This window comes from Esox lucius, chromosome 14 (genome assembly GCF_011004845.1).
Source record: "Esox lucius isolate fEsoLuc1 chromosome 14, fEsoLuc1.pri, whole genome shotgun sequence".
Taxonomy (NCBI): domain Eukaryota; kingdom Metazoa; phylum Chordata; class Actinopteri; order Esociformes; family Esocidae; genus Esox; species Esox lucius.
This window is the reverse complement of record NC_047582.1, coordinates 27,814,797-27,838,385: the sequence shown is the minus strand read 5'-3', so window position 1 is coordinate 27,838,385 and position 23,589 is coordinate 27,814,797. Positions and strand designations below refer to the sequence as shown.

Genomic DNA, 23,589 nt, shown 5'->3' with positions numbered 1-23,589 from the left:
ATCCACACCATCATTTCACAACATGATGGCTAATGTAAAGACGATTTGATTAAATTCTTGACTCATTTAAAGTAAGCTGCTTTATATTTATTTAATTTAACACATACACTTTGCAATTACACACTGGGACTCACTAAGGAGTACAGCAGACAGTTGATAATACAAAATGAATTGCACTGACCTAATTTAAATGATGTTAAACAAGAATGCGGAAATCAAGAGTCATCTGCTAAAATGTTAGTGCACTTTACATGGTGATCACATGCCTCACTGACTTGTCCCATGACTACACAGGGATTAGCAAGGACAGAGCTGGTGTCAGCCAGACCACGTTATCACCTTAATGAGGACGTGTTTAATTACAGTAACTGCTAAATCAGGACGGATTTAAACAAGAATAACACTTCCAATCAACAACATTTTGGATTTAGACATAGACGGGGATAGCTTTGTATAATGGGGCTAGATTTGTGCTAATAATTGGCTCATATGGCTGTCCTAAAATGTTCAAGACAACTATGTACCTGAATTTGTGCAACAGAAGCTCTGCCTAAACATTTCACTTTTTGTTAGGTGTCATTAATAATGTAATTATTTTCATTTTCCATTGCTCCAGTTTCTCAGGATAGCTTCAGCAGAGCTTAACGTTGAGTCCTCCTTCACAAAGCAGAACCGAATGTAGTTTTCAAAGTCTTTGCTGTGCTCAGGACTATAGAAAGCGGACACAGGGATTGTGGCCAAACCCTGCAATGTGAAGAAGAAAATGGGAAGTCAGGAATACATTGTGGTTCTTGAATTTCATGAAAGCATCTGTTGAATATTTCGTTCAGCCTTTTCCTCTTTCAGTGATTACCTTCTCTTTAATGAGCCACTTGACAAATCGATAGTCATAAGGTTCACCCTGAGTGCTTGGATCGTTCAAGTCAACCTCTTTGGAAACAGTAACAATAACAACAATTAAAACAAACATTTGAATAGAAACTAATATAAATATCAAGTATTATTCAACCAGGCCCATAGAAACAAGATGTTGCTGAAACTTTGTAACATAAACAGTTGGGGGAGGGGGAAAAAACCAATCAAACCCTCACAAATAGATGAGGGGTAAAAAGAATTCAGCACCACATACAACCAGACCCTAACAGTGAGATGGTGGTATGGTGTGATACTCACTGACGGATGAGATGTCCGCTATCATGAAGTAGCCTCCCTCAGGCAGGACAGGCTGCAGGCCTACACTCTCCAGACAGGCAGCCAGCTTCTCCCTCTTATGTTGCAGCCTCTCAGGCAGCTGCAGGAAGTAGCTCTCTGGCGTCCCAAAATGTTCATATTCCCTTTGGAACCCCACGGCCACCGCCTCCTAACAGGGCCCAAGGACATATGAGTGACCTGTCCCAATCATGAGCTGGTCAATGTCCATTGAAAAAATGTCATGTCCGAGCATGATTTGTGCTTAATATAGAAGGACAATAGGTTTAGTATTTTGGGGAGTATTTATTCTGAGTATTTCTGAATGTGAACAGTTGTTGCAACACACATAGCTTGCAAACGGAGAATAAACTGTACACATGTTTTTCTTTCAAAGGTTGTGAGCAAGAAAATATGCTCAGTGGGTCTGAGGCCAAATGCCTGTATAAATGAATGTAATTGCTTAAGAAAGCATATTGAACCCATTGTTAACCTGTGCAGCTGTGGCACAGTGATACACAGAGTTCTGATGGACGGTCTTCAGGTGCTTCAGAATATGCCCTGCTCCAATAGCCCAGCCAACCTGAAACACAAGCATAATTGAATTACACTGGATTACATATGGATCATTGAACGTGGATCAGATGTCAAAATCAATAGACACAAAATGAATTCAATATAGTAATGTGCCAAAAATTATTTTTACGTTCATAGTGTTTTAGTGGGTCACATACCTTCCATCCTGTAGCACTAAAGGTTTTTCCTCCACTGCCTATCGTAACAGTCCGCTCCCACATTCCAGGAAGACTGGCTTGAAGGAAACCACATTCAGCAGGCAGATTACAATTTAGGTGCGTGCACAAGATCCCTCTATTCTCCTACGCTGGCTGTCCCTATTCAGTCTACTGTGTCTCACCAATCTTCACATGCTTGGCACCATCGTAGGTCAGCCACTCGTACACCTCATCGCTAATGCACACCACGTCATGCTTAATACACAGGTCTGCAATCAACTGAAGCTCCTCCCGCTTATATACCTGTTGGCAAAGACGAAAGGTAACAGATGACAAAGGTTATTGTTATAGGAAGCAATCGTGCAGGAAAGCGCCAATCACAGAATTCTCTAGTTAAATGGTACTGCCAGGTAATAATATGGTTTACCTTTTTTCTTTTACAAAGATCTGATGCGGTTGCACAACAAACATTACAGCCATGCTGTTAAATGTACAGCTAAAGGACAACATGTAAACAAGTCTATCTCACCACACATCTTAGTGTCTCACCTTGCCCAGTGGATTATTGGGAGTGTTGATAACAATGGCTTTGGTGCGCGAGTTGAATTTACTGGCCAGCTCCTCAGACGATAGGACCCAATCTGCACTTGTCAGAGCCTTGCCCCCTTCAAATCTCTAGGACCACACAAAAGACAGGCACAGGCTTATATTATCCTTTACTTTCCTTTAAAATCTCAAAGGCTAGCACTTAGGCACAACACAGGGAATGGACCATGAACGTGAAACACACTACTCACTGGTCTCAGTGGCACATAGACAGCCTTTCCTCCTGCCATCTTCACCATTGGTTGATAGCAGTCAAAAAAAGGCTCAATAATGATAACCTGTAACACAAGATGCGTTTGACTGATTGACGTGAGACCCACTTCACAAAAAGAGTATAAAGTTACAGGTTTTTAACTGGTGTTTTTCTTATCACTAACTGTTACCTCATCCCCTTCATTGACAAGGGCTTGGAAGGTGCAGAACAGAGCCTGATAGGCCCCCACTGTAACCAAGATGTCCTCAAAAGCATCAATATCATGTCCCACGACTTTACTGAAGAATTTAGCCAGGATTGTCACAAGAGGAGGGTGGCCCTAGGAATTAACCAAACAAACCAGCAACAATGGTTTTAGTCATGCGGTCTGAAAACGTGGCCTTGATTTGCTTTTAAATATTCAGAGGAATTAACCATTTACTTCCTCATATTCTTGGTTACAGGACTTATTGAATTGAATGAAGATCTGATATTATTTGTCTGGTTTCAGCAGCATTTGCATCAACAAAACATGCATTTTCAATAAGAGCCTGTGCTTTTAATAGAAAAGGTTTGTGTAGAACCCTTACATACAAACATACAGCGAAGATTATCGGAGTTAGGGTGCTGGGAGTTACTGCCCCAAATGTTTACACACACACACACACACACACACACACACTTTCAGACTCTATTTACAGTTCATAATGTGTCGTCCTTACAAAAGCGCGTGTGTACTGATGCATTGAGCATCCTCCGTTAACCGCTTTGCAGAATGCCTCTTGGATGTAGCTAGGAGGAGAGAAGTCAGGAAATCCCTGTCCTAGATTCACCACCTGGTAGTCAGCGGCCAGCTGTGTGAATTCAACCCTGGCAATACACAACAACTAATGATCCACAATGTGGGTCACATACAATTAAGAAAACACATTTAAAATATTTCAATAAAATTACCAAATATTTTTGTCGACCCCTTCAATTCGGCGAGCATGTAGCTGGCGAGACATTATTAACTGAAATAAAATACATTTTTATTCATTAATTTAAACAGTACACAACTATACTCTGTATAAAAGTTGAAAAGTATAAACGTTAATTGTTAAATAAATATAAATGTATAGCATTCAATAATGTCGATTGGACACGGCATCGTGATATATTGACAATATATCATAAACCCCTAAGATATACATTTGTTACCATCGCAATTAGAGCAGTAAAAAGTGATGTCAAACCCGTGCTATACGATTTTGTATTTATAAGAGTAGTAAGGTACCTGAAGGGTTTGATAATATACCACTGCTAGGCGATATGTCCTGGCATTCGCTTCTGGAATAATAATCATAGCTACATTTGCGTAAGAACTGATCTTTGCTGTGGTATACTGGCCATATATATGTCAGACCCCCTTGTGGCGTATTGCACTTGGAAAGCTTCAGTCTGCCATTTCAACACCCTGACTGACATACACGGCCCGGAAAAAAAAGATGCAGTGTTGACAGTCTTAGACTGAGATATGCTAATTTCACTTCAAAGCTGTTTTGAAGTGAAAACAGAAGAACTGTGAATCTTTAAATCTTGAGATTATTAAATAGTACTACCGAATTTACATTGATTCACGTAGCAACTAAAATTACGGCTAATTTTATTAATAAACAGACTGTCATTTAAAGAATGTGTAATGATCACGATATATATATTACCTTTGGATCAAGTTGGGTAATGTTTCCTTTCCTACAAATCGCAGACACTTTTGCCGAAACTCTTCTTAGCATGCCAGTGAGGAGTGCAGACCACCTTAAACCAGTAGTCAATCATTATTTTAATAAAACACCCTCAAAACCTCTGTCTATTTGATAAATGTTTAGCAACAATATAACTGATTAATTTACAATGTATAGTTGACCAGCTTACGTCAAAGCTTTTTCAGATCGCGAGGTTGTGCGTTTACAGTTTCCAACATTCTAGTATCGGTAACCTTTTAAAATAATTAACGTTTGATTTTTTTTTTTAATTAAGTTGCTGAATGCATGTGTATTTTACCCAAAATAATACTACATCTTGTTCTTTCGTTGTTCTTCATTTGAAGCTTCAAATAGGTTAAGGAAACCTCAAGTCACGCCCATCGAACCTTGATCCTAAGTTCGACCACTGAGAAAGAGGTACGCCACTTGTTTTAATTATTACTTCCTGGATAGGAGGGGCTACTTTTAGTTTTTCACATCGTTCCAAATTTACCACTGAGTATTCCACGCATAGATGATTCCACGGGCCAATTTAATGTTCAATGTAATCATGAACCATTAGCAGTAAACAAATTCCATTGTTTATATTAACACATTTACAGCCCTGTTTCTATTACCAACGCCAATGCACCAATGGTGCATTAACGTGTTTCCATGCAAAGTGTGTGCTGTTTGTAAAGAAAAAAATACAAGTCAAGATGGGCATATATAATTTCAATAGTAAAGCAAAACCATGACATTCCATACAGAAAGCATAATCATTTGGAAACGGATGTTGAAGGTTTTTCCAACACCATACAACTGTTTGTCGTATAGCAACCTAAATAATTAAATGCAAAACATCAAGCATTCAGTTGTGTTTTAAAACCTTGAGGGTATTTAGGGTGTTTTTGCCCGGTCAGGTAGGTTTACAAGGGAAGTCTAAGCATACGAATCTTGGACCCTGGGCAAATCAACAAAGCCACATTACTGCTGGATAGCTGTATGAACAAGACAACATGTTAATATTGTCATGTTCACCATTTACCAAGTCTGTTTTCCACATGCCCCAGTATGACCCTCCCACTACACCTGAGCCTTCTTCAGGTCCTCGGGGAGCACGCGGCCCCTCTTCCTGGCCCGGCTCTTTTTGTTTTCCACTTTCGTCTTTTTGCTCTTCTGGATGTTCCTGCGCCTCTTGTCCTGACGCTTCTGCATTTTCTCTACCACCGTCTGACTGCGTTCCGTCCACTTCCTCTTCCGCTGCAAGTGCATCTTCTCCTTCCTCTTGAGAGAGGCCCTCAGCAGGTCTTCGTTGTCCTTGATTTTAAGGCCTTCAGCCTTGTACAGCACATTGGTCCACTTCATCTTCTCCTCCTGCTTCTTTGCCTTCTCCTCATCCTTTCCCCGCAGCTCCTCCAGCTTGGCCTTGCGGGCCTCCACACGTTCCAGAAGCTGCTTGTAGTTTTTCCCCACCAGGGGCGTAAGTCCACCTTTTATTCTGTTCTTTCTCTCCTTCTTCTTCTGCTCTTTGTCCAAGAAGCCACCATCACCCAACTCCACCTTGTTGAAGACAATGGCGTTCTCGTCCCGCTTGCCAGTGGCTGGCGCAGATGGGGGAGGGGGGGGTTCTTCAGTTTTGATCTCTGTTTGGTACTCCAGGCCGGCTTGTTCAGCAAGCTTCTTTAGGCGGAACTCTTTGCGCTTCCTCTTCTTGCGCTCTCTCTCCTGCTTTCGTTTCTCTCGCTTCTTCTGCACCTCCTCAGAGGATGGGTCCTTAGGAGTTCCCTAGGGGTAAAAAGGGGGAGGGTGTGATTAGCTATACATTAATCTCAGTTAACACAGAACTAAGTCTTGAGTGACTTGGTCAGACACTGAATTAACCTCTGGGTCCACAGGTTTAGAGATGATCGGAACCAGAACAAACATATTTATGCTCTCACTTTCAAATTTACCTGAAAGTCTATGGGCCAAACCAAATCCCTTCTCTTTACAAAATCAGTATGATACAATCACCTAAAAATGTGTCAGTCAGGATACTAATGCTACTCAATAGCTAAATAAAACAACACTGTTTCATTATAGACCTATTATAGTTACACATCAACAGAATGGTGTGTACAATCAGGTTGTGAAAGACAACTGGTAATCAGTTTTGAGACATGATAGTGTGTTGCAACACAACAGTAACAATAAAAAACACAGTATTACCTGCCCACGAGACTGCTCAATCTTCTCATGAAGTCTATCACGTAGAATATCTACCGCAGAGAATTTTGTGCCTTGCTTTCCACCTTCTGGATTACAACAAAAATAAGTAAAGTGAAAAATAATGTATCTGAGATGACTATCACATTATTCATAAAACCACATCGTTATTAAATTCCAGAGAGGATACAAAGATAACATCAAGAAGTTTAGATTAATTTGAAGAGGACATGACCTCAAGATATATCTTTACCTTTAAGGGTCGGTTTTGTTCCAGCCACTATCCCATTTGGAATAGCAGCTTTAGACTTATTATTTTGTGTTGCAACAGGTGCTTTCAGCCCTGGGGTGAAATCAGGCTTCAAAGGTGGTGTCGGGTGTTTTGCAGAGTTATTCTTGACATTGACTTGACTTTTTTTGTTCCTCTTCTTTGGAGGACCAGGTACACGTCCACCTTGAAAAGGAACTTCATCCATGAAGAGAGACACCATGTTACACATAAATGCAGATTACTTCCATGTCATCAGAACCTAACAAGCATCAAAGGTTTGCATCATTAACATACATTTCACAATCTACCATACAAATTTAAACAAGCGGATAGATCAGTAAGGTAACTGTAAAACATTTACCAAATGGCCTATTCCTTGGTTCTTGTTGATGAGAGCATACTTTACTTGCAAATTTCTGAAAATATGCGTCCTTTGAAGCAAGACTTTCCATTTTTAGAACAAGATGAAATTCTCGAATATGCTAACAAGCAGCTAGCCACTTGGTAGTTAACGAATTTAAGCTCTCTTCAAACAGTAAGTGAGACCTGCGATGTTGTAGGTAATACATTGACCACTGAAAAATAAACAACCATTTTAGTTATTAAGATCAATAATCAATCAAAAATGCAGACTCTACCCGTAAACTTTTAAATTGACAAACAGCACATAGCAAATAACTAGACACAAACGCACGTGTAGACTGAAATAGGCGTGTCTTAGAGGTCACTTTAGACCGGATGTACTTACATCCAAAACATTCCCCTATGTTCAGTGGCCTTGTCAAATTGAGTAACTGTCATTGTTCTTGATAGTTCTAGTAAATATGAGCATTTTAAAATGTATGTTCGCATGCTCTGCTACGACGCTAAAGAAAAAAAACTACGTAAGTTTATTGCATACTGTTACAGTATGTTTTTGTTAGCTAACCTTTGCTAACTATTTAGCAAAAAATCTGTTCAATTAAAGTAATGGTTTTAATGGTTGATTTTCCTTTTTTCCAGTCGCATGTGATTTATTTCAAGAGGACACTTTTATTGCCACGACTGCCTCTCTTCAAACGAGGAGAACGTAATGTGTAGATGTTCATAGCTCGCTAACGAGTTCTTATTCTATCAATGGCAGAAGCTTACAAACCATTTCATAAACTTACCAACCATTTAATTTCTGACTCGATTTCAAACCCTCTCTAGGCGAATGTATCAACTTCGGTCGATTGTCATGCTCCACAACTGCAAGAACCGAGAAGGGAGAGGACTCTTTCCTTAAATGGCTTCTGCTTCTAATTCCTGCCACCACATTTGGTCTTGGGACATGGCAGGTATGACTGTATATTAGTTCAAATTGAATTGCCTCTAGAAGGAATGTGAAAAAAGATATCGGCCTAAGTCCCTCTTCTATTTAGGTGAAACGGCGGGAATGGAAAATTAAGTTGATTGATGAACTGAGAAGTCTCACCTCCGCTGAACCCATCCCCCTTCCTTCCGAGTAACATATACACACATTTTCAGACACGATTGCACACAATAACATAGAATTGCCTTTTTAGGTCAGATTGGAAACGTTTTTAATGATCTTGTTATGTATTGCTTTGCCTCCAAGTCCTCTGGACCTAAATCATCTAGAGTACAGGAGGGTGAAGGTGCGTGGGCACTATGACCACTCCCAGGAGATCTACATCTTACCCCGCTCACCTGTCGATCCAGAGAAAGAGGCTAGAGAGGCAGGCCAGCTGTCATCCAGTGGCGAGTCTGGAGCCAATGTCATTACACCATTCTATTGCACTGACCTAGGGTAAAAACCCGTAGGACCTTACACTTTTGTACCTGGATATGACACTGTGCCACCAATATGGTCCAAACTTTTCAGTAATTTGATCTGTAAATTTGAAATGGTGTAGTGGTTGGTAGTCTCATTACACACGTTTTACTGTTAACATTGCTGTATGTATTTCACAGGATCAAAATCCTTGTCAATAGAGGATACGTTCCAAAGACGAAGATAAAGCCAGAAACCAGGATGAAGGGACAGGTAAAATCGATCTATCGCTGTGTAATTCAAGAGAAAGAAGTATGTAGGGGGATAACTTTTTCACGGCGTTGTTGATCCTGCAGGTGGATTGTGAGGTTGAGCTGGTGGGGGTGGTGAGACTGACGGAGATCCGCAAGCCTTTTGTGCCACAAAACAATGTGGAGCACAACCGCTGGCACTACCGTGACCTGGAGGCTATGGCCAGAGTCACTGGGAGTGAGCCAATCTTCATCGATGCTGACCTGGGTACAACTGTGTTACACTAGTTGGACAATACTCTTTCATTTTTGTGGTTTTCACACCCAAATGGTTTGGACTGTGTGTTATTGTTTCTCTCTGAACGTTGGCACGTTTCGTGTATTCAGCGGTTTGATCTTTTCAGGGACTAGCACACCATTATTAGACTTGTCAGCTAATCATTATTAGGGAATTGGGTGTCTTCAGGGCTACAACAGAATAATGAAACTTCTTGGAGTTGCTGAATACCTCTGGCCTTAGCCCATTGAAGTTGCAGTAGATCCCCTATATTGAGTGGTTTCCTCACTAATATTTTTGAAGACCAAATCAAAAGGAATTTCAAGTTTGTGACACTTATCATATAGTGATCTGTTGTCTAATATGGATAGTAATTTGTTTCATTAAATTAACGGGCAGCTTCTTAATTCTCAGCCAGCACTATTCCTGGTGGACCTATCGGAGGACAGACCAGAGTGACCCTCAGGAATGAACATATGCAGTACATTATAACATGGTAGGGTTTAAGTTTTGACTGTGTGCCTCTTTACCTTTGATTGTACGTGAACTGAAAATAGAACTAGAATTACTTAAGCTGTGTACATATACCTGATGAGTGCTTATCTTGTCTTTGTAGGTATGGCCTCTGTGCAGCCACATCATACATGTGGTATGCCAAGTTCATCAGAAGGATTGTGTGAAATGACCTGCAACTTTTTTAAAGAGTGGTATAAATGAATACTCTGTTCAAGATATAGCAATTGGACCACATGGACCAGAACATCATGGTGGAAGTACAAAAGCTTCTGTAAAGTACTTTCAAAGAAAAACATGTTTAAATTGTGGGATTGGATTGTGTATATGCCCTCCAGGATAAATTAATAAAGAAATGTGAAGTCTCATTGCTTAATTGTTTTGATTAGTTTAAGTCTTTAGACAAGTAATAACTTGTGTGAAGCAGAGGTGCACAAATCTGAAAACAATCCTGAGCCAGCTCTACACACCAATATAGTCCACCCTCAATTCCTCTGATTGCCTGATTAGTGTCTGTTGCAACATACTTGTTGAACTTTAACTTAAACCTGCAAAATAGGTGATCAGCTGACACCTGCCTATTGATGTCCTAATGGTTCCCAATCAGCAGTACTTGACCTCTCCACCAAAGATACTTGGAAACACTCAAGACACTACTGCCTTACTAGTAGAAATAAAGGGGTATTTAGGGCAAAATTCTGCCAGTGTTAGTTACTGAAAAAGGTTGGGAACCAACAGACTGTGTAGGCCACTCACCTCTCACTAATGGTCAATTGTGACTTAAGATCCTGTCTCAAGTTTCACTGTGCTGTGGCCCAGTTGTCAGAACAAAATGTCAGTTGTATTCTGTGTGAAGTGAAAGCTACCTTAGATATGAAACAACCTAAGAAAACAATCCTTTTTCCTACATTGAACATTTCTAACAGCACTTTCAAAATGCATCATATAGGAGACCCTTAAAATACTTTCAGGAACACGTTGTTACTGGTCATCCACCCCATGATATATAAGTCTATGGTTGTAATACCATCTATATCCATGCAAAATGTGCCACTTGAACAAGTGTTGACTTGCAATATGTCATTATCGTGGAGTCAGCAACACAAGTCTGAAAGGCAGATTCAGTAATACAACCTTAATGCCAAGTAAAAGCAAAGCGACTCAACTTCCATAACAAAACATTAGGCTAAAATCGAGCTGTTTGGTCTATTGAATCCAACTGCACAGTGAACACATGCAGATAGTGAAGTCTTGCATCTCACGCTCCGGTGCTGCTTATGACAATCGATAAAAACAACAAAAAGACAGCACGTTTCTGGGGCAACATTTATTTAGATCATATGGTTTATCCAAGCTTGGTGGCCAACTCCTTGGCCTTGGCCTTCTCCAGCTTAGTGATACGAGCTGTGGACTTGGGGCCCATGATACCACCTCCCCAGTGACGACGGATCTGGAAGCACAGAGTCACGATTTAATACAGCATAAAAATCAGGCTCCTGCATGAAGTGAACTCAGGAACAACGGAGACATCTCCAGAGCTCACTACTCTACATACAAGGAATGAACATAAGATCTAGCTAACTGCATCAGTGATATTGGTGTAATGTCTGCATTGCTGTTAAGATAGCAAATATTCTTTCACATCATCTGCAAAACCCAAGGGACATATTCAGGACATAGAAACCAGCCACTCACCTCCTCGTATCGGTCATTGTAGTTGGTCTTGATGGCCTCCACCAGCTTGGCAAGAGCACCTTTGTCTTCACTAAAAAAAGTTGAAGAACAGGTCAGCGCACAACAAACACTTAGGAAGTGTTTAACTACTCAAACTTGGGCTCAGGGTTAAAAAGCTCATAAAGCCACATGGTTGTTCAGTTGAAGAAATGTATTCATCATTGCCGAAGGGATAACTGACTCAAAACAGCAGCACCCCCTGGGGGGATATTGAGGCTGTTTGGCAGACACTGGTTACTTACGGGTTTGTCTGTGTAAAGGCGATGGAAGTGCAGGTCTTTCTGTGCACCAGTCTTCCCAGCCTGGCCTTACCCTTGACAATGCAGTAAGGGACGCCCATCTTACGGCACAGAGCGGGCAGGAACACCACCAGCTACACAGAAAATATTACACGTATCAGTGTAGAGCCATCACGGTCAAGCCATTAGGTGTGGCTTTTACAAACTATACAGCAGTGGGTTTTGCTCAGATTTAAAAAGCTCGTATGTGTTGATCCACACAGGGGATTCAGGTGAAGAAATTCAAACATCATTGCTAACCACACTTGCCAGTGACTAGTGAAAAAGCACAACAGCTAGTCCCTACCAGAAAGAAGAACCAAAATGTTGACGGTAGTCCTACCTCAATTGGGTCCACATCATGGGCAATAACCACCAACTGAGCCTTCTTGTTTTCCACCAGAGTGGTGACTGTGTTCACACCTGTGGGAGAAAACAGAAAATGCATGAAAAACACAAATGCGTTTCGGTGAAAGAGCGAAGCAACTGGCTTGGCTGAGGCTCAGGATTACATGTCAAGACTACATATCGTTTTCAGGTGAAGAAATTCTAACATCACAGCGTCAAACCAGATTACGTAGTCACAAAAAACAACAGAGCGAACGATCCCTCCTGCCTTACCTGCGCGGAGAACAGGCAGCCTCTTGGTCGGGGTGTCGCCCTTCCCAGCAGCCTTCAGCTCAGCGCGGGCCAGCAGCCTCTGCTTCTTCTCCTGCTTGGTCTCTGGCCTGTACTTGTGGGCCAGCTTGAACAGCTGTGTGGCTGAAGGGGAAACAGGAAACCATTACGTCCACCGGCGTCAGAAGTCAATTGGAAGTCAAGGATACACCACGTGGGATAATAAAGGTGCATCAGTGATCTTGGTGGGATGTCAACAGTGCTATTCAGATAGCAAATATTCTTCACATCATCTGCAAAACCTACGTGACAAACTGTATTCAGGACCCGGAGCCCCCCCCCCCCCCCCAACGCCGAAACGCAGCAGAACAGTAACTCAGTCAGAGACTTACCGGTCTGGCGGTCTAGTGCCTGTGTGAACTGGTTGATCGCAGGGGGGACCTTCAGACGCTTGTACAGGATTGACCGCTGCCTCTGCAGGCGGATGTAGCGAGGCCACTTCACAAAGCGTGTCAGATCACGCTTGGGCTGGATGTCCTGACCTAAGACACAAACACAGGCGTTTAGGGCATCATATCAATTTATTCTAATCAGGAAAGTCAGATGGAACAAGTGCATCAGCGATCTTGGTGGGTTGTCAGCATTGTTGATTAGATAGCAAATATTCTTTACATCATCTGCACAGGCTGACATTGAACAGGTACTGGAAATTACAAATCCCATTTGGTTGACCTTACCAATGCCGTAGTTCTTTGGCCTCTTCTCGAACAGGGGGTTGACCACTTTCTTGGCCTCATGCTTCTTGGCCACGGAAGGGGCTGGTGCCACCTTCTTCCCCTTGGACTTCTTGCCTTTAGGCTGTCAGATGAGAGTTAACTGGTCAGTATTTGTGGACTTGATCAGAATTTATGAACAACATATGTATCGGCTTTAGCTCAGAGTTAAAAAGCTCATTTCAATCAACATGATATGTTCAGTTGAAGAAATTCAAAGCATCATTGCAAAACCACATCTGGCCCCAGAACAGTACTCACCTAAATGATAACGTTAGCCATTAATGCAAGTGATTAGTTACCTAGCCACATCGTTTCCTAGATATATTTTTTTAAGTACAACTAACCAATATTGTAGTTACTCTTTACGGGCAATGTGAACTGCTGCCCCGGTCTAGACATAGTGACCAAGCAACGTAAACTCCAACTGAAGCGAGGTTGGGCCTGAGACACTTAGCGCATTAGTTAGCTACACGTTACTACCCATCGAGCAAGACCCAAAACAAGTAGTCAAGACACCCAGCAATAATGCCAAATTTTATACTTTGCATAAGATGCTTTTCTTATAATTCTCATGTACAATGAAAACAAGGTCCATATACAACGTATTGTATTGGTCGTAGTACGAAGTAGACATCTACCCACCCGGTAATATCAGTGCCCATTTACGAGAGTTCTGATAAAACAGCAAAATATTATCACACCATAAAAACTTCAAATGTGTGCTTGGGTTATGTAGGACAATTATGCGTATTTTTAATTACACTTTAACGTAACCAGAATAAGATGTTAAGGGATGAAAACCCGTAGATATTTTCCCCGAGACAAAATAGCCGTACACTCACCATGTTGGATCAGACAGAAAGGAAGACCTATGGATTGTGGGTAACTTAAGTTCCGCGAGATCTTAATGTGACGTAATCAACAGTCGACGGTAATAGTGTTGTTTTTGAACGGGATGCAGTCATTTTCATAAATTGTACATATGTTTAAACGATGTATTAGGAGGTAAGTAAGATTGAGTATCATAAGACTTGCGTCCACAAAAGGAAGACAAAACGAACATTTGGTTCAGTTTCTATTTTTCCATGCGTAGCAAGTTGTCACAGTACATAAATGAACTGCTGATGTGTTGCCTTTTCATTTTCCTAGCTAACTAGGGTATACCTTTACTGTCATAATTTACATGTTCCTTATCTCCTTAATTTGCTTGTAGTGCTTTTTTGTTAAATTCCTGAATACGATGGCCAATCAAAGAGCGCTCCCGCAAAGCAAGGAGAGCCTTCTCCAGAACTACAACAAAAGACTGAAAGATGATATCAGGTCCATTCTAGACAACCTCACGGAAATCATAAAAACGGCAAAGGTATCTAGCTGTGACGTTACGGTATTTCTGTGTGTGAGTAAGGAACAATATAGAGTGTGTGGGTATGTGATACAGCGTGTGACCATGATTGAGAACAGACAAAGTAGAGCTTTGTTTCTAATGGGTTTGCAGTCATTCTTCCTCGATTGAACCAAAATGTGTTTTGTTGCAGGTAGAGGAAGAGACCCAGGTTTCTCGCGCTACACAGGCTGAACAGGACCACTATGAGATGCACGTCAGAGCAGCCAACATCGTAAGTACCAGCAAGCCTCTCCAAAGTACAAAGGCTTGCTTTCAACTTTGAACCAAGGGTGTGTGTATACATATATACACACAAATATAAATATGCGGGGCATTCAAGCTTTGGTTGTGTTCACTTGGGCAGAAGATATTTAAAAACCATTTGCGACAAAAAGACTAATGAGCTTTTCTTATTGGAAATTCCAGATAGCCCGTTTCAGTTGAAGCCTCCAGTTTATATGAACATGACCCTGTATCGAATGCATGTAAAAAGCCAAAAGCACCAGGATAATCCCAGTGCTTTGTTGTTTTGTCTGTAGGTGCGTGCAGGTGAGTCCCTAATGAAGCTGGTGTCTGACCTGAAGCAGTTCCTGATCCTCAACGACTTTCCATCGGTCAACGAGGCGATCAGCCTGCAGAACCAGCAGCTGCGCTCACTGCAGGAGGAATGCGACAAGAAGCTCACCTCACTCCGCGATGAGATCGCCATCGACCTGTACGAGCTTGAGGAAGAATATTACTCCTCCAGGTACAAGTAGGCGCATACTGTTCAGTTGTAGTTTGGTTGGTCTAGTCTATGACACCCTAAAGCCCCACCATAGCCCTTATCCCTCACTGCCGTGCCTTATGAAGGGTAGAATGTACCCCACCAGCCCAGTCTTTGCCATAAGTCCTTAAATGTCTCTTCATGTTCACTAGAATATCAAAATGCCAGCTTCAATAACAAAATAGATTGATCTGTAGGCAAAGTTCAATCGAAGTGCATTTACCCTGAGGAATCTCATCTCAATCGGTTTAAAATGTTATTTAAGTGCCTTGTTTTTAATGCCTCTGGAAGTTTCTATTCTTTTGTACAATTGTAGGTCACTACATGCTAAATTATATAGTCAACCAAAAGTTTGGTTGCTAGTGTGATCTGGTTGCTATATTCTTCCTCAGTTCTTTGTAAAAGGTTTAAATGTAAGTGATGGACTGAGAGAAAATACACAGTTTATGGGTATCTAGCAAGCATGCTTGGTTGCTTGACACTCATATCTGTGAACTTGTCAATAGATGTTGTGTTATAGGATGTGGATGAGATCCTTTAGGAACTATTCAATCATGAAATTGTAGCAACTCAGCAAAAGGCTCAGGAAGGAAAGGGAAATATAAGAAAAGTACATGTTGCAAATGCTTTTTAGCAACATTTATGGAAACTAATGAAGAACAAAAAGAAATATATTATGAGATTATTTCTACACAAAAAAAAGTAATCCAAAGGTGCATATACTTGTGACTGTTAAAAAAAGTTTAAGTATTCGCCAATTAAAATGCTTGATGTACTGTAATGTGTTAAAATGCTACATTGTATCTGGCCACATCAGGTAACCTGGCAAATGTTAGCCCTATTCTAACATCAGCAGACAGCAGTGATGTTTTGCCTGTAACAAAAATCTCATACTTTTATCAAAGAGCAAAACATGAATTCAAAACCAGTGGCATTAAAATCACTGAAAAGTTAAACTTGGCTAGCAGAGGGATGCATTTAACGTTGAAAATGTTTAATGTATCCCAATGTCATTTTTAGGAAATTACATAATAATGTAAATAATCATTACCACCTGATGATGTAAGCATGGGACTGTCATGTGCATTGGTTTATGATCATTCTCAAATTCACAAGTATGGCCCCAAGTGTTTTCAATACATTTGATTGTTTTTTGTCTTTCTAACCCTAAATATTTTGTGGATGTATAGGTCCATAAACCAATATGTAATCACAACAGGCATTTGTGTTATTTATTTTCTGTAGAATGGTTTGACTGGAAAGTGCTAGAAGTGCTAGAACATGTAAATCTGTTTGAATTCAATCACTTTTTGACAACAACCCATCCATCATACTGTGTCAAAATAATTTCTCTGCTGTTCAAGGGAAGAAATTACAAGCACAGAAAGAGTGAAAAGGGACAGTGTAAAACATGCTGAACCTTCAGATGTTATCACAAAGATGCTTGGAGGTCCACGTCAGAGAATTTTGACTTAAATTGGGAATACATTGTTTTAAATGATCGTGTCAATCCTCAGCAGAAGTCAAAGGAATATACAGTAGATTAAACCCTTACCGATTGTACTGGTGGCCATCTTTGTGGTAATAATAAGAGGTTGCACTACCATTAAAATTGCAATATTTTGATTCTATTTCAACGGTTAAAATGAAACCCATGCAGTAATCTAGAGCATCTTCTGTGTCCACCACTGGCTGGCACAACATAAAACCTCATGATGTCAGCTAGGCTCTCTGAGCAACAACACGTGAATACAATAAAAAGTGTTTGTCTTTTTAATGTTAAAGGTGGGGGAAAATTGATTAAAGACATTTGAAAATAGTTTAATAACACTTTAACTATTTAAATGATAACAACCTGAACTGTCATATTGTGCCTTGATTAAGATATGGATTTCTAATGGTTTGTCAGCATGAAGCACCTTTTTGTCATTCGAGCCTAAAGCTCACGTTGTGAATAATTGCCCACTGGGCAAGTTCATATGAAAGATTTTGTTGAAATCAAAGGGCAGTTGGGAAAAAGTGATTGAATTAAAATGAATTTAGCCATGTCTCAAATTGAATCCAACGGTTCCAGAAGCTTTGCCTTGAACAGAATCCATTCTTTACTGATTCCGTCCCTAGTTAGCCTACAGGTGACCTAGCCAGTGCAAGGTGTTCATAAAGCATGCCCTGTTACACACACATCCACAATGACACTATGTATGTAGTCTGTCAATCATCTGCATAGAACCACTCTTTATAAATACTGAAAAATAAACTAGAGACAAACATTTTTAGTTCTTTGTCCAATTTGTTTAACTGTGACAAATCTAGCTCTCTGGATTCTTTTGTTTATAATGCAAGGTGCTGGGGCCTTTTTTTATTTCTCTGCCTGTGCATTTCCTGTTCTTTCCCCTGCATCCGGTCCTAATGCGCCTCTGGGGTAACGGTCACACGGCTAGCTTATACCAAGTATTGGCTGTCAGTTCAGGATGAGTTAACTCTACTCTACTACTCTACTCTACATTGACCCTTTGCGCCAGGTAACCTTCCATTGACTGTGTTGCATTTGGAGAATTTAGGGGAAAAACAGTGCAGATTGACAGCCGTTAGACTGCAGAAGCCCAAATAGATGTCATCACCACACCAGACGCTAGACCAAGATGACATTCTAACATGATCCTCTATAAAGCTTCATACTGCTGTTTCCTGCTTTGTGTGCACCTTCCTGTGTCTCTCTAATGCTGGTGTGTCTGTACCAGATGTGGGACAGACACACACACCTGCCCTCTCCGCCCTGTGCTTTGCTCATTCTCTGCCCCGCTATGGTCTTTGTCCTGGTAAAGCTACAGTCAGTGGGATGGTACTGACCTACCCCTGTGCGAGGCCTACCGGCGTCGGGACAGTTGGGCGTCCCCAGACAGGGACACCACCTGTGGGTCGGCCCAAGGGGGCACGGAGGACACCGACGGGCCAGCCTCACAGGAGACCACCCCCAAACACCACCTCAACGGACATGGGACGGCCGCTTCGACAGACAAGCCCTAAAGCACTGGAGCTGACCATATAAGGGCACATAGGAATGGACCTCTCCCTCCATCAGTGTATCACTGTGTTGTCATAGTGCTATGTAGGTTAGTTGTTCCAGTCTGACCATGTATGACAAGTCTTCCACTGCCAGTGTGTCTGTGGTAGAAATAGGCAAAGTAAAACCTTTTGATTTTTACAGGTAGTATTTTTCCGGAAGCTTTGTAAGGTATTACAAGGGAATAGTATCATGGGGAATGGAATCACTGTCACACTGCTGATAAGCTGATGTTAGACTCCAGACTGCACAAACACTGCATGTATTTTATTAAGTCACAATTGTCTCTCTCAGGTTAATTCACTTCTGTTTGAAACCAGACAATGGGGGGTAAATAATTAGAAATAGTTCAGCTGTAAGCAGTGTAGCAATGCTTCTTTAAGTCTTTCTCTTAAAAAAAACAAAAAAACACTAAGAAATAACATACAATAATGGTACAATTCTCTGCTAAGTTTGTAGAGATTGTCTGCCTTTGCCCCGACTGTCCACTTTCACGATTATGTACATTGTTGCTGTTTAGCGGTGAAGCACATTTCAGTTACCTCAGTCTCAGAAACGTACAGTATTACTAGATGCCATTTTGTTAACATGTATAAATGTATGACCATAGGACTGCATGTATATGAATGTTTTTTTCTGTGATTTTGCAGCTTTGCTTTTGTAATATTGCAATTTCAGTAAGATTTCTGTAAAATCAATAAAAGCCCATTATAAACTCAAGCCATAGCCACATCTTTCTCCTTATTCCTGGAACAATTCCAGAATATATCTATTACTGGTCTTAGTACTATTTTTGACAGAAAACAGTCTAGATGTTAATTGTTAGGATGGAATGATGTGACATCACAAAATGACATTTATACCACTTCACATGCTTTTTTTAATAAATGGTAACAGAATAATATATACATCAGTCAAGCTCGAAACAATGAACAGGGACTATTTTAACAAATGTGGTCACAAGAAAATTAAGGGAACTTTCTGAAGAACATTTAGGGCTGATTTTAAACACCCAGATTAATCCTTCTCCGGACTAAAAGCTTGTTCAATGGTGATTCTCCAATCTAGTCCAATGGCCAATCTGCCTTTAGTATCTGCGGTTCATTTTCTTGAACTTCTCATAGTGGTAATCATCTGTGGCCTTTTCGTTGTTTGGCCTTTTGCGATGGCTGAGTTGTTCCACAGCTGGCAGAGACAAGAGCAGTTCAACTGTTAGCTAATTTGTCAATGAAAAAGACACAAACCACCTAAACTCAGAACTACCATGTTATGCTATCAGTATTAACTGTCGCTTCTCTCCTAAAGTATGAAGGTAATATTCTTGTTTATGTCCTCTAGTCTAAAGATGATGTGTGGTTCTGGAATATTGTTTTACAGTTGTAGGATCTTAATTTGAAACAGATTTTTGCACCAGGGAAATAAGAGTAAAATTAAGTCTAATATCAAAGTGGAATTGCCGATAATACATTTGAGCAATTTCGCTGATGCTCTCATCCATAGCGACTTCCATTTAATTTGGTCTAGGAGCCTTGTTCAACAGCTTCAGGCTCCTATTAAACCTCAAATTCAATGTAAGTTGCTAGAAAGTTTGCATACAACAGGATGATTAAATTAAGACAGGTTAGTAGTGTGACTAGGGGATAGTTGTGAAGGCTTACCCTCTGGTCCTGGTTTCTCTGTGTCACCCACACGGAGAGGCCTGACCTCTGGCTCCTTCGGTTTGTGTCTGTTATGGTGTCTTTGTGGGGCATTCACGTCCTCACGATAGACTGGAAAGAGAGACCATAACACAGTTAAAGGCTAACACACAGTACCAGTAAAAAGGTAAAACACTGCTCTTCCTTGGATTATCTTCAGTTGTAGAAGTGCATGCTTGGGACATCAGAGGCCCTGGTCTTTTTTTGAAAACCTAAACAAAACTCACAGCGATTGTGCTGGACGTAGTTCACTGCGATGTTGGTGGGGACAAAAGAGGTGCCATTGTCCTTTTTCTTGTTTCTCTGATCCTGCAGTAGTTTGGCCTTTGCTTCCTCCGTGAAGATTATGTTCTTTATCTTTGCACTGGGAGGGATATTAATGAGTACACCATTAAAGAAGCCTAGGGTAGTATTTCCCAATTCCTTGACGCTATAAAAAGATGCAGTTTTGTCACTTGTACTCCCATGGCCAATACAAATGAAAAGCTTGATAATGAGTTGATTCAAGTTTTTGAGTGGTTGGAGAACTACAGCCCTTGGGAAGCCAGTGCCATCGCTGAGGATGAAATAAGCAGTTATTGAAGAGGTCTATGGAGTTAAACCAACATCAATCCTCAAGTGCTGTATTATTAGTCAATAGATTTGTTGTTTGTCAAATTTTCATTATCAAATCATATGAAAGTGCCTTGGGAAAGCATTAGCTCGCACAATACAGGAAACAAGGACAGATTCCCTGGCTGGTGCAACTCACTCAATGCCCAGGTCCACCTCAGGAATCCCACTCAGCATCTGATTTGACAACATCTCCTCTGTCTTCTTGGCCGAGTTGACTCTGATGTTTTCTGGCAGCTCATACAGGAGGTCCTCGGCATTCTTCACTTTCACCTTCTGCTCTTCTGCTTCCACCAAGCCCTTCTTCTTCTTCAGCTCTGTCTCAATGTACTTCATCCTTTCCGGGTGGGACAAGGGATGACAAAATGTAAATATGAAACTAAAAAAATGAAGGAGCGTAGCTTCCCCATAAATGTGAGTGATCTGACACATTAGTGGGATTTAATTGGACCTGTAACACTAGGTTTGATGGTGTCAGATAGCAGCAACAACAAAAACATTTCGTTTAGCAGAGGTATGTTCATAACATACATGTCAGCGTCCTCATCGCGTCTGTTGGTCTCAGCAGAGAAAGAGGTTCCTAGATTAAGGTCCCCTGTATCATCATCAGTCCTGAAGGTAAAAATTAGATGTTAACAACAGACACCCACATACATCATAAACACTCTCTCGCACATTTGAAAAGCTTTGGAAATGATAAAAACTTCAAAGACTGATTACAGAAAAAGCTTACATGTCTCTGGCTCTGTCTTTAACTTTTTTCATGTCAACAACACCCCCGGTTTTCAGTTTGAAAGGGTCATTCTGTTTGAGGATTGAACAGTGAGTAGGATGTAGTTAATATAAAATTATATTAGGAATACCAAATGCAAACATTCAAACTGTCATCGGGGTGTGAACACAGTAGTGAAAACATTAAAAAGAAAAAAACTTACATCGGTCCCTTCGTCCAAGCGAAGTTTCTCGCCTTCCAAAAGTGCTGCAACGCTGTATAGCCGAACAGAACATTTCTGATAATCATTTTCTGTTTTCGTTAAGATACAACTTCTATTTTAAATTAAGTATATTTACTAAAGGCTCATTATCAAAAATGTTTAAGCCGGGTATCACTGAACAACTGTTCCTACCTAACTCCAGTCTGTCGTTTGCGTAAACTCTGGAGTTCTTTGGCCTCATCCAGTTTCGATCTAAGTAGAAAAGAAAAAAATGAACTGAGTACCGCAATGTCCACCTAATGACACACAAACAAACAAAGAAGCGGCAATCGAAGAGTCAATATAGACCGAGCCATTCTGATATCTAAATCCATATTGCCAATATCACCATGACTCTGGCTGCAACCAATCAGAAATGATAGCCATATTTACTTCGTGGCTGGCTGGCTGGCTTGCTAAGCTACTGAGTAACTAGCTAGCTAATACAGCACACACGTCCAACGTCGTTACCTAACTTCAGCTGTTATCTCGTCTTCCTCTTCGTCAGAAGAGCTTTGTCTTCTTCTTCTAAAATTCTTACCCGAAGGCATTATGTAGAGTTTTAGGAAGTATGGTACAACAGAAAACTGTTTTGTATACACAACTTAAAACTGTGGTGTACACACTTCGTGGATCAGATGCGCTTTAGACAACAATAATAATACGGGGGACAGCTTTCACCGACGGATCTCTACGTCACTTTTCTCAATACGGGATATGGCGTAATGCTATGTGTTGCGTTATACGTGACATTATGAAATAAAGAATTAGAACTGTATATTAAAACCTTTGTACCCTCTTTAAACAGGATAGCTGTTAAAACGATTGATAACAATGCTTTGTATATGATGTTTATATAATTTATGTAAACTCGCATTGTTTTCCATTGTTTGTATACATTATACTTGCTTTGTATTTTTACTTATTATGCAGTAAAAAAAAATAATCTAAAAATACACAACAAATATGCGTTAGAAATACATTCGCTTCTAGCAGGGCTGCTCAATCCAGTTCCTGGAGAGCTACCAGACTCTAGGTTTTCTCTCCACACCTAATTTTGCACACCTAATTCTAATAATGAGCTGGATGAAAAGCTAGGGTTGGAGAGAACCTATACCGGATGGTAGATCTCCAGGACCAGGATTGAGGAGCCCTGGCTTAAAGCTACCAGTAACTACTGTATATCAAACAAAAGGTTTAACTTGCTGAGTTTTAGTTACTTTCTGGCCTTTAGACTCTACTCTACTACTTGAAAAGGGTACTAGGCCACAAGCTACAGTACAATGTATTACAGGGTGACTGGTCAGGATTGAGGGGAGGATGAACAGAGCAAAATATAGAGGTCCTTGAGGAAAATCTGATCCAGAGAGCAGCAGACATCAGACTAGGACAACATCCCAAGATCGAAAGACAGACCTAGCCACATCATATATACATATATAGGTATGCACACATAAAAGTACATTGTGATGAAAAAATTATATAATGAAGAAAGAAGACAATTAATATAACAAAAGATATTAATGAGAAGAAACACTGCTCTGCAAGCCGGTGATGGCAGAAGGAACTAAAGTACAGGTCTATTTATATAGACTTGGCATCCTTACGATTTGCAGCCTAATTTATTTTTCCCAGGTTTTGGGTTCTGGTGCCTACTGCAGACCGTGGCCCTGTGGTTGGCTCTGTCCATGATAGTTTTGGGTTTGTGTGAGGTGGGGGTGTATGGGTACATTAAAAATATATTTACGTTAATAAAAAGCTGAGTTGAAATTAGGCAAATATGGATGGTTTACTGATAGATAATATCTGCTCGCTCATTGTTGCTCTTCTCCCAGAAGAACAAAACGGATTCATCTTTCAGCAATATAATAGACCAAAACACACAGCTATAAGCAACCGCTGGAGTGGCATCAAAGCAAGTCTGTGAATGTACATCAGCAGCCCAGCCAAAGCCTGGACTTGAAT

The 23,589-nt window shown here is 40.7% G+C and overlaps 6 protein-coding genes and 6 non-coding genes across 18 annotated transcripts; 2 read left to right on the top strand and 10 right to left on the bottom strand.

Annotated features, from left to right (window-relative positions):
* Positions 1 to 72: 72 nt before the first annotated feature.
* Positions 73 to 4,874, bottom strand: kyat1 (kynurenine aminotransferase 1). 5 transcript variants are annotated; one of them, XM_010878321.4, is made up of 13 exons: positions 4,765 to 4,874; positions 4,425 to 4,518; positions 3,676 to 3,734; positions 3,444 to 3,591; positions 2,912 to 3,061; positions 2,720 to 2,806; positions 2,472 to 2,597; positions 2,105 to 2,225; positions 1,923 to 1,999; positions 1,682 to 1,771; positions 1,174 to 1,360; positions 854 to 930; positions 73 to 744 (listed from the first exon to the last, which is right to left on the bottom strand). In XM_010878321.4, the coding sequence occupies exons 2-13, from the start codon at positions 4,494 to 4,496 to the stop codon at positions 598 to 600; spliced, it is 1,341 nt and encodes a 446-aa protein (XP_010876623.1). In that variant the 5' UTR covers positions 4,497 to 4,518; positions 4,765 to 4,874; the 3' UTR covers positions 73 to 597. The 5 variants fall into 5 exon arrangements, with proteins under 5 accessions (XP_010876623.1, XP_010876622.1, XP_019908938.1 ...); XM_010878320.4 differs by having other exon boundaries at positions 4,636 to 4,790; XM_020053379.3 differs by lacking the exon at positions 4,765 to 4,874 and adding an exon at positions 4,614 to 4,758.
* A 285-nt stretch (positions 4,875 to 5,159) lies between these two features.
* surf6 (surfeit 6) lies at positions 5,160 to 8,203 on the bottom strand. Of its 2 annotated transcripts, none has more exons than XM_020053380.3 (4): positions 8,076 to 8,203; positions 6,907 to 7,119; positions 6,657 to 6,742; positions 5,160 to 6,233 (listed from the first exon to the last, which is right to left on the bottom strand). In XM_020053380.3, the coding sequence occupies exons 1-4, from the start codon at positions 8,080 to 8,082 to the stop codon at positions 5,532 to 5,534; spliced, it is 1,008 nt and encodes a 335-aa protein (XP_019908939.1). In that variant the 5' UTR covers positions 8,083 to 8,203; the 3' UTR covers positions 5,160 to 5,531. The 2 variants fall into 2 exon arrangements, with proteins under 2 accessions (XP_019908939.1, XP_010876626.1); XM_010878324.4 differs by lacking the exon at positions 8,076 to 8,203 and adding an exon at positions 7,286 to 7,573.
* LOC105015288 (surfeit locus protein 1) lies at positions 7,663 to 10,089 on the top strand. Its single transcript, XM_010878323.5, has 9 exons — positions 7,663 to 7,808; positions 7,927 to 7,993; positions 8,116 to 8,243; positions 8,328 to 8,410; positions 8,525 to 8,716; positions 8,881 to 8,953; positions 9,037 to 9,199; positions 9,623 to 9,704; positions 9,825 to 10,089. Exons 1-9 carry the CDS (start codon positions 7,749 to 7,751, stop codon positions 9,886 to 9,888), a joined length of 912 nt encoding a protein of 303 aa, XP_010876625.1. The 5' UTR covers positions 7,663 to 7,748; the 3' UTR covers positions 9,889 to 10,089.
* Positions 10,090 to 11,033: 944 nt separating this feature from the next.
* On the bottom strand, positions 11,034 to 13,212 carry rpl7a (ribosomal protein L7a; the record flags this gene model as incomplete). The annotated part of the gene is made up of 7 exons (XM_020053205.1): positions 11,034 to 11,171; positions 11,417 to 11,486; positions 11,698 to 11,828; positions 12,077 to 12,156; positions 12,355 to 12,495; positions 12,744 to 12,893; positions 13,089 to 13,212. Coding segments are annotated over 7 exons (801 nt in total), but the record flags the coding sequence as incomplete, so codon positions are not given.
* On the bottom strand, positions 11,304 to 11,373 carry LOC114840897. Its single transcript, XR_003782889.1, has one exon. It is a non-coding gene; the product is annotated as a small nucleolar RNA SNORD24 (small nucleolar RNA).
* Positions 11,553 to 11,622, bottom strand: LOC114840887. The gene has a single exon (XR_003782880.1). It is a non-coding gene; the product is annotated as a small nucleolar RNA SNORD36 (small nucleolar RNA).
* On the bottom strand, positions 11,916 to 11,992 carry LOC114840917. Its single transcript, XR_003782909.1, has one exon. It is a non-coding gene; the product is annotated as a small nucleolar RNA SNORD36 (small nucleolar RNA).
* Positions 12,581 to 12,649, bottom strand: LOC114840894. The gene has a single exon (XR_003782887.1). It is a non-coding gene; the product is annotated as a small nucleolar RNA SNORD24 (small nucleolar RNA).
* Positions 12,965 to 13,033, bottom strand: LOC114840895. Its single transcript, XR_003782888.1, has one exon. It is a non-coding gene; the product is annotated as a small nucleolar RNA SNORD24 (small nucleolar RNA).
* Positions 13,213 to 13,281: 69 nt separating the features above from the next.
* LOC114840886 lies at positions 13,282 to 13,355 on the bottom strand. The gene has a single exon (XR_003782879.1). It is a non-coding gene; the product is annotated as a small nucleolar RNA SNORD36 (small nucleolar RNA).
* A 669-nt stretch (positions 13,356 to 14,024) lies between these two features.
* Positions 14,025 to 19,061, top strand: med22 (mediator complex subunit 22). 2 transcript variants are annotated; one of them, XM_010878327.3, is made up of 5 exons: positions 14,025 to 14,132; positions 14,341 to 14,490; positions 14,663 to 14,743; positions 15,051 to 15,259; positions 18,103 to 19,061. In XM_010878327.3, exons 2-5 carry the CDS (start codon positions 14,368 to 14,370, stop codon positions 18,302 to 18,304), a joined length of 615 nt encoding a protein of 204 aa, XP_010876629.1. In that variant the 5' UTR covers positions 14,025 to 14,132; positions 14,341 to 14,367; the 3' UTR covers positions 18,305 to 19,061. The 2 variants fall into 2 exon arrangements, with proteins under 2 accessions (XP_010876629.1, XP_010876630.1); XM_010878328.3 differs by lacking the exon at positions 18,103 to 19,061 and having other exon boundaries at positions 15,051 to 17,553.
* Positions 19,062 to 19,192: 131 nt separating this feature from the next.
* c14h9orf78 (chromosome 14 C9orf78 homolog) lies at positions 19,193 to 22,300 on the bottom strand. The gene is made up of 9 exons (XM_010878329.5): positions 22,096 to 22,300; positions 21,778 to 21,837; positions 21,586 to 21,637; positions 21,384 to 21,454; positions 21,182 to 21,262; positions 20,790 to 20,987; positions 20,266 to 20,402; positions 20,000 to 20,110; positions 19,193 to 19,526 (listed from the first exon to the last, which is right to left on the bottom strand). The coding sequence occupies exons 1-9, from the start codon at positions 22,173 to 22,175 to the stop codon at positions 19,429 to 19,431; spliced, it is 888 nt and encodes a 295-aa protein (XP_010876631.1). The 5' UTR covers positions 22,176 to 22,300; the 3' UTR covers positions 19,193 to 19,428.
* Positions 22,301 to 23,589: the final 1,289 nt, after the last annotated feature.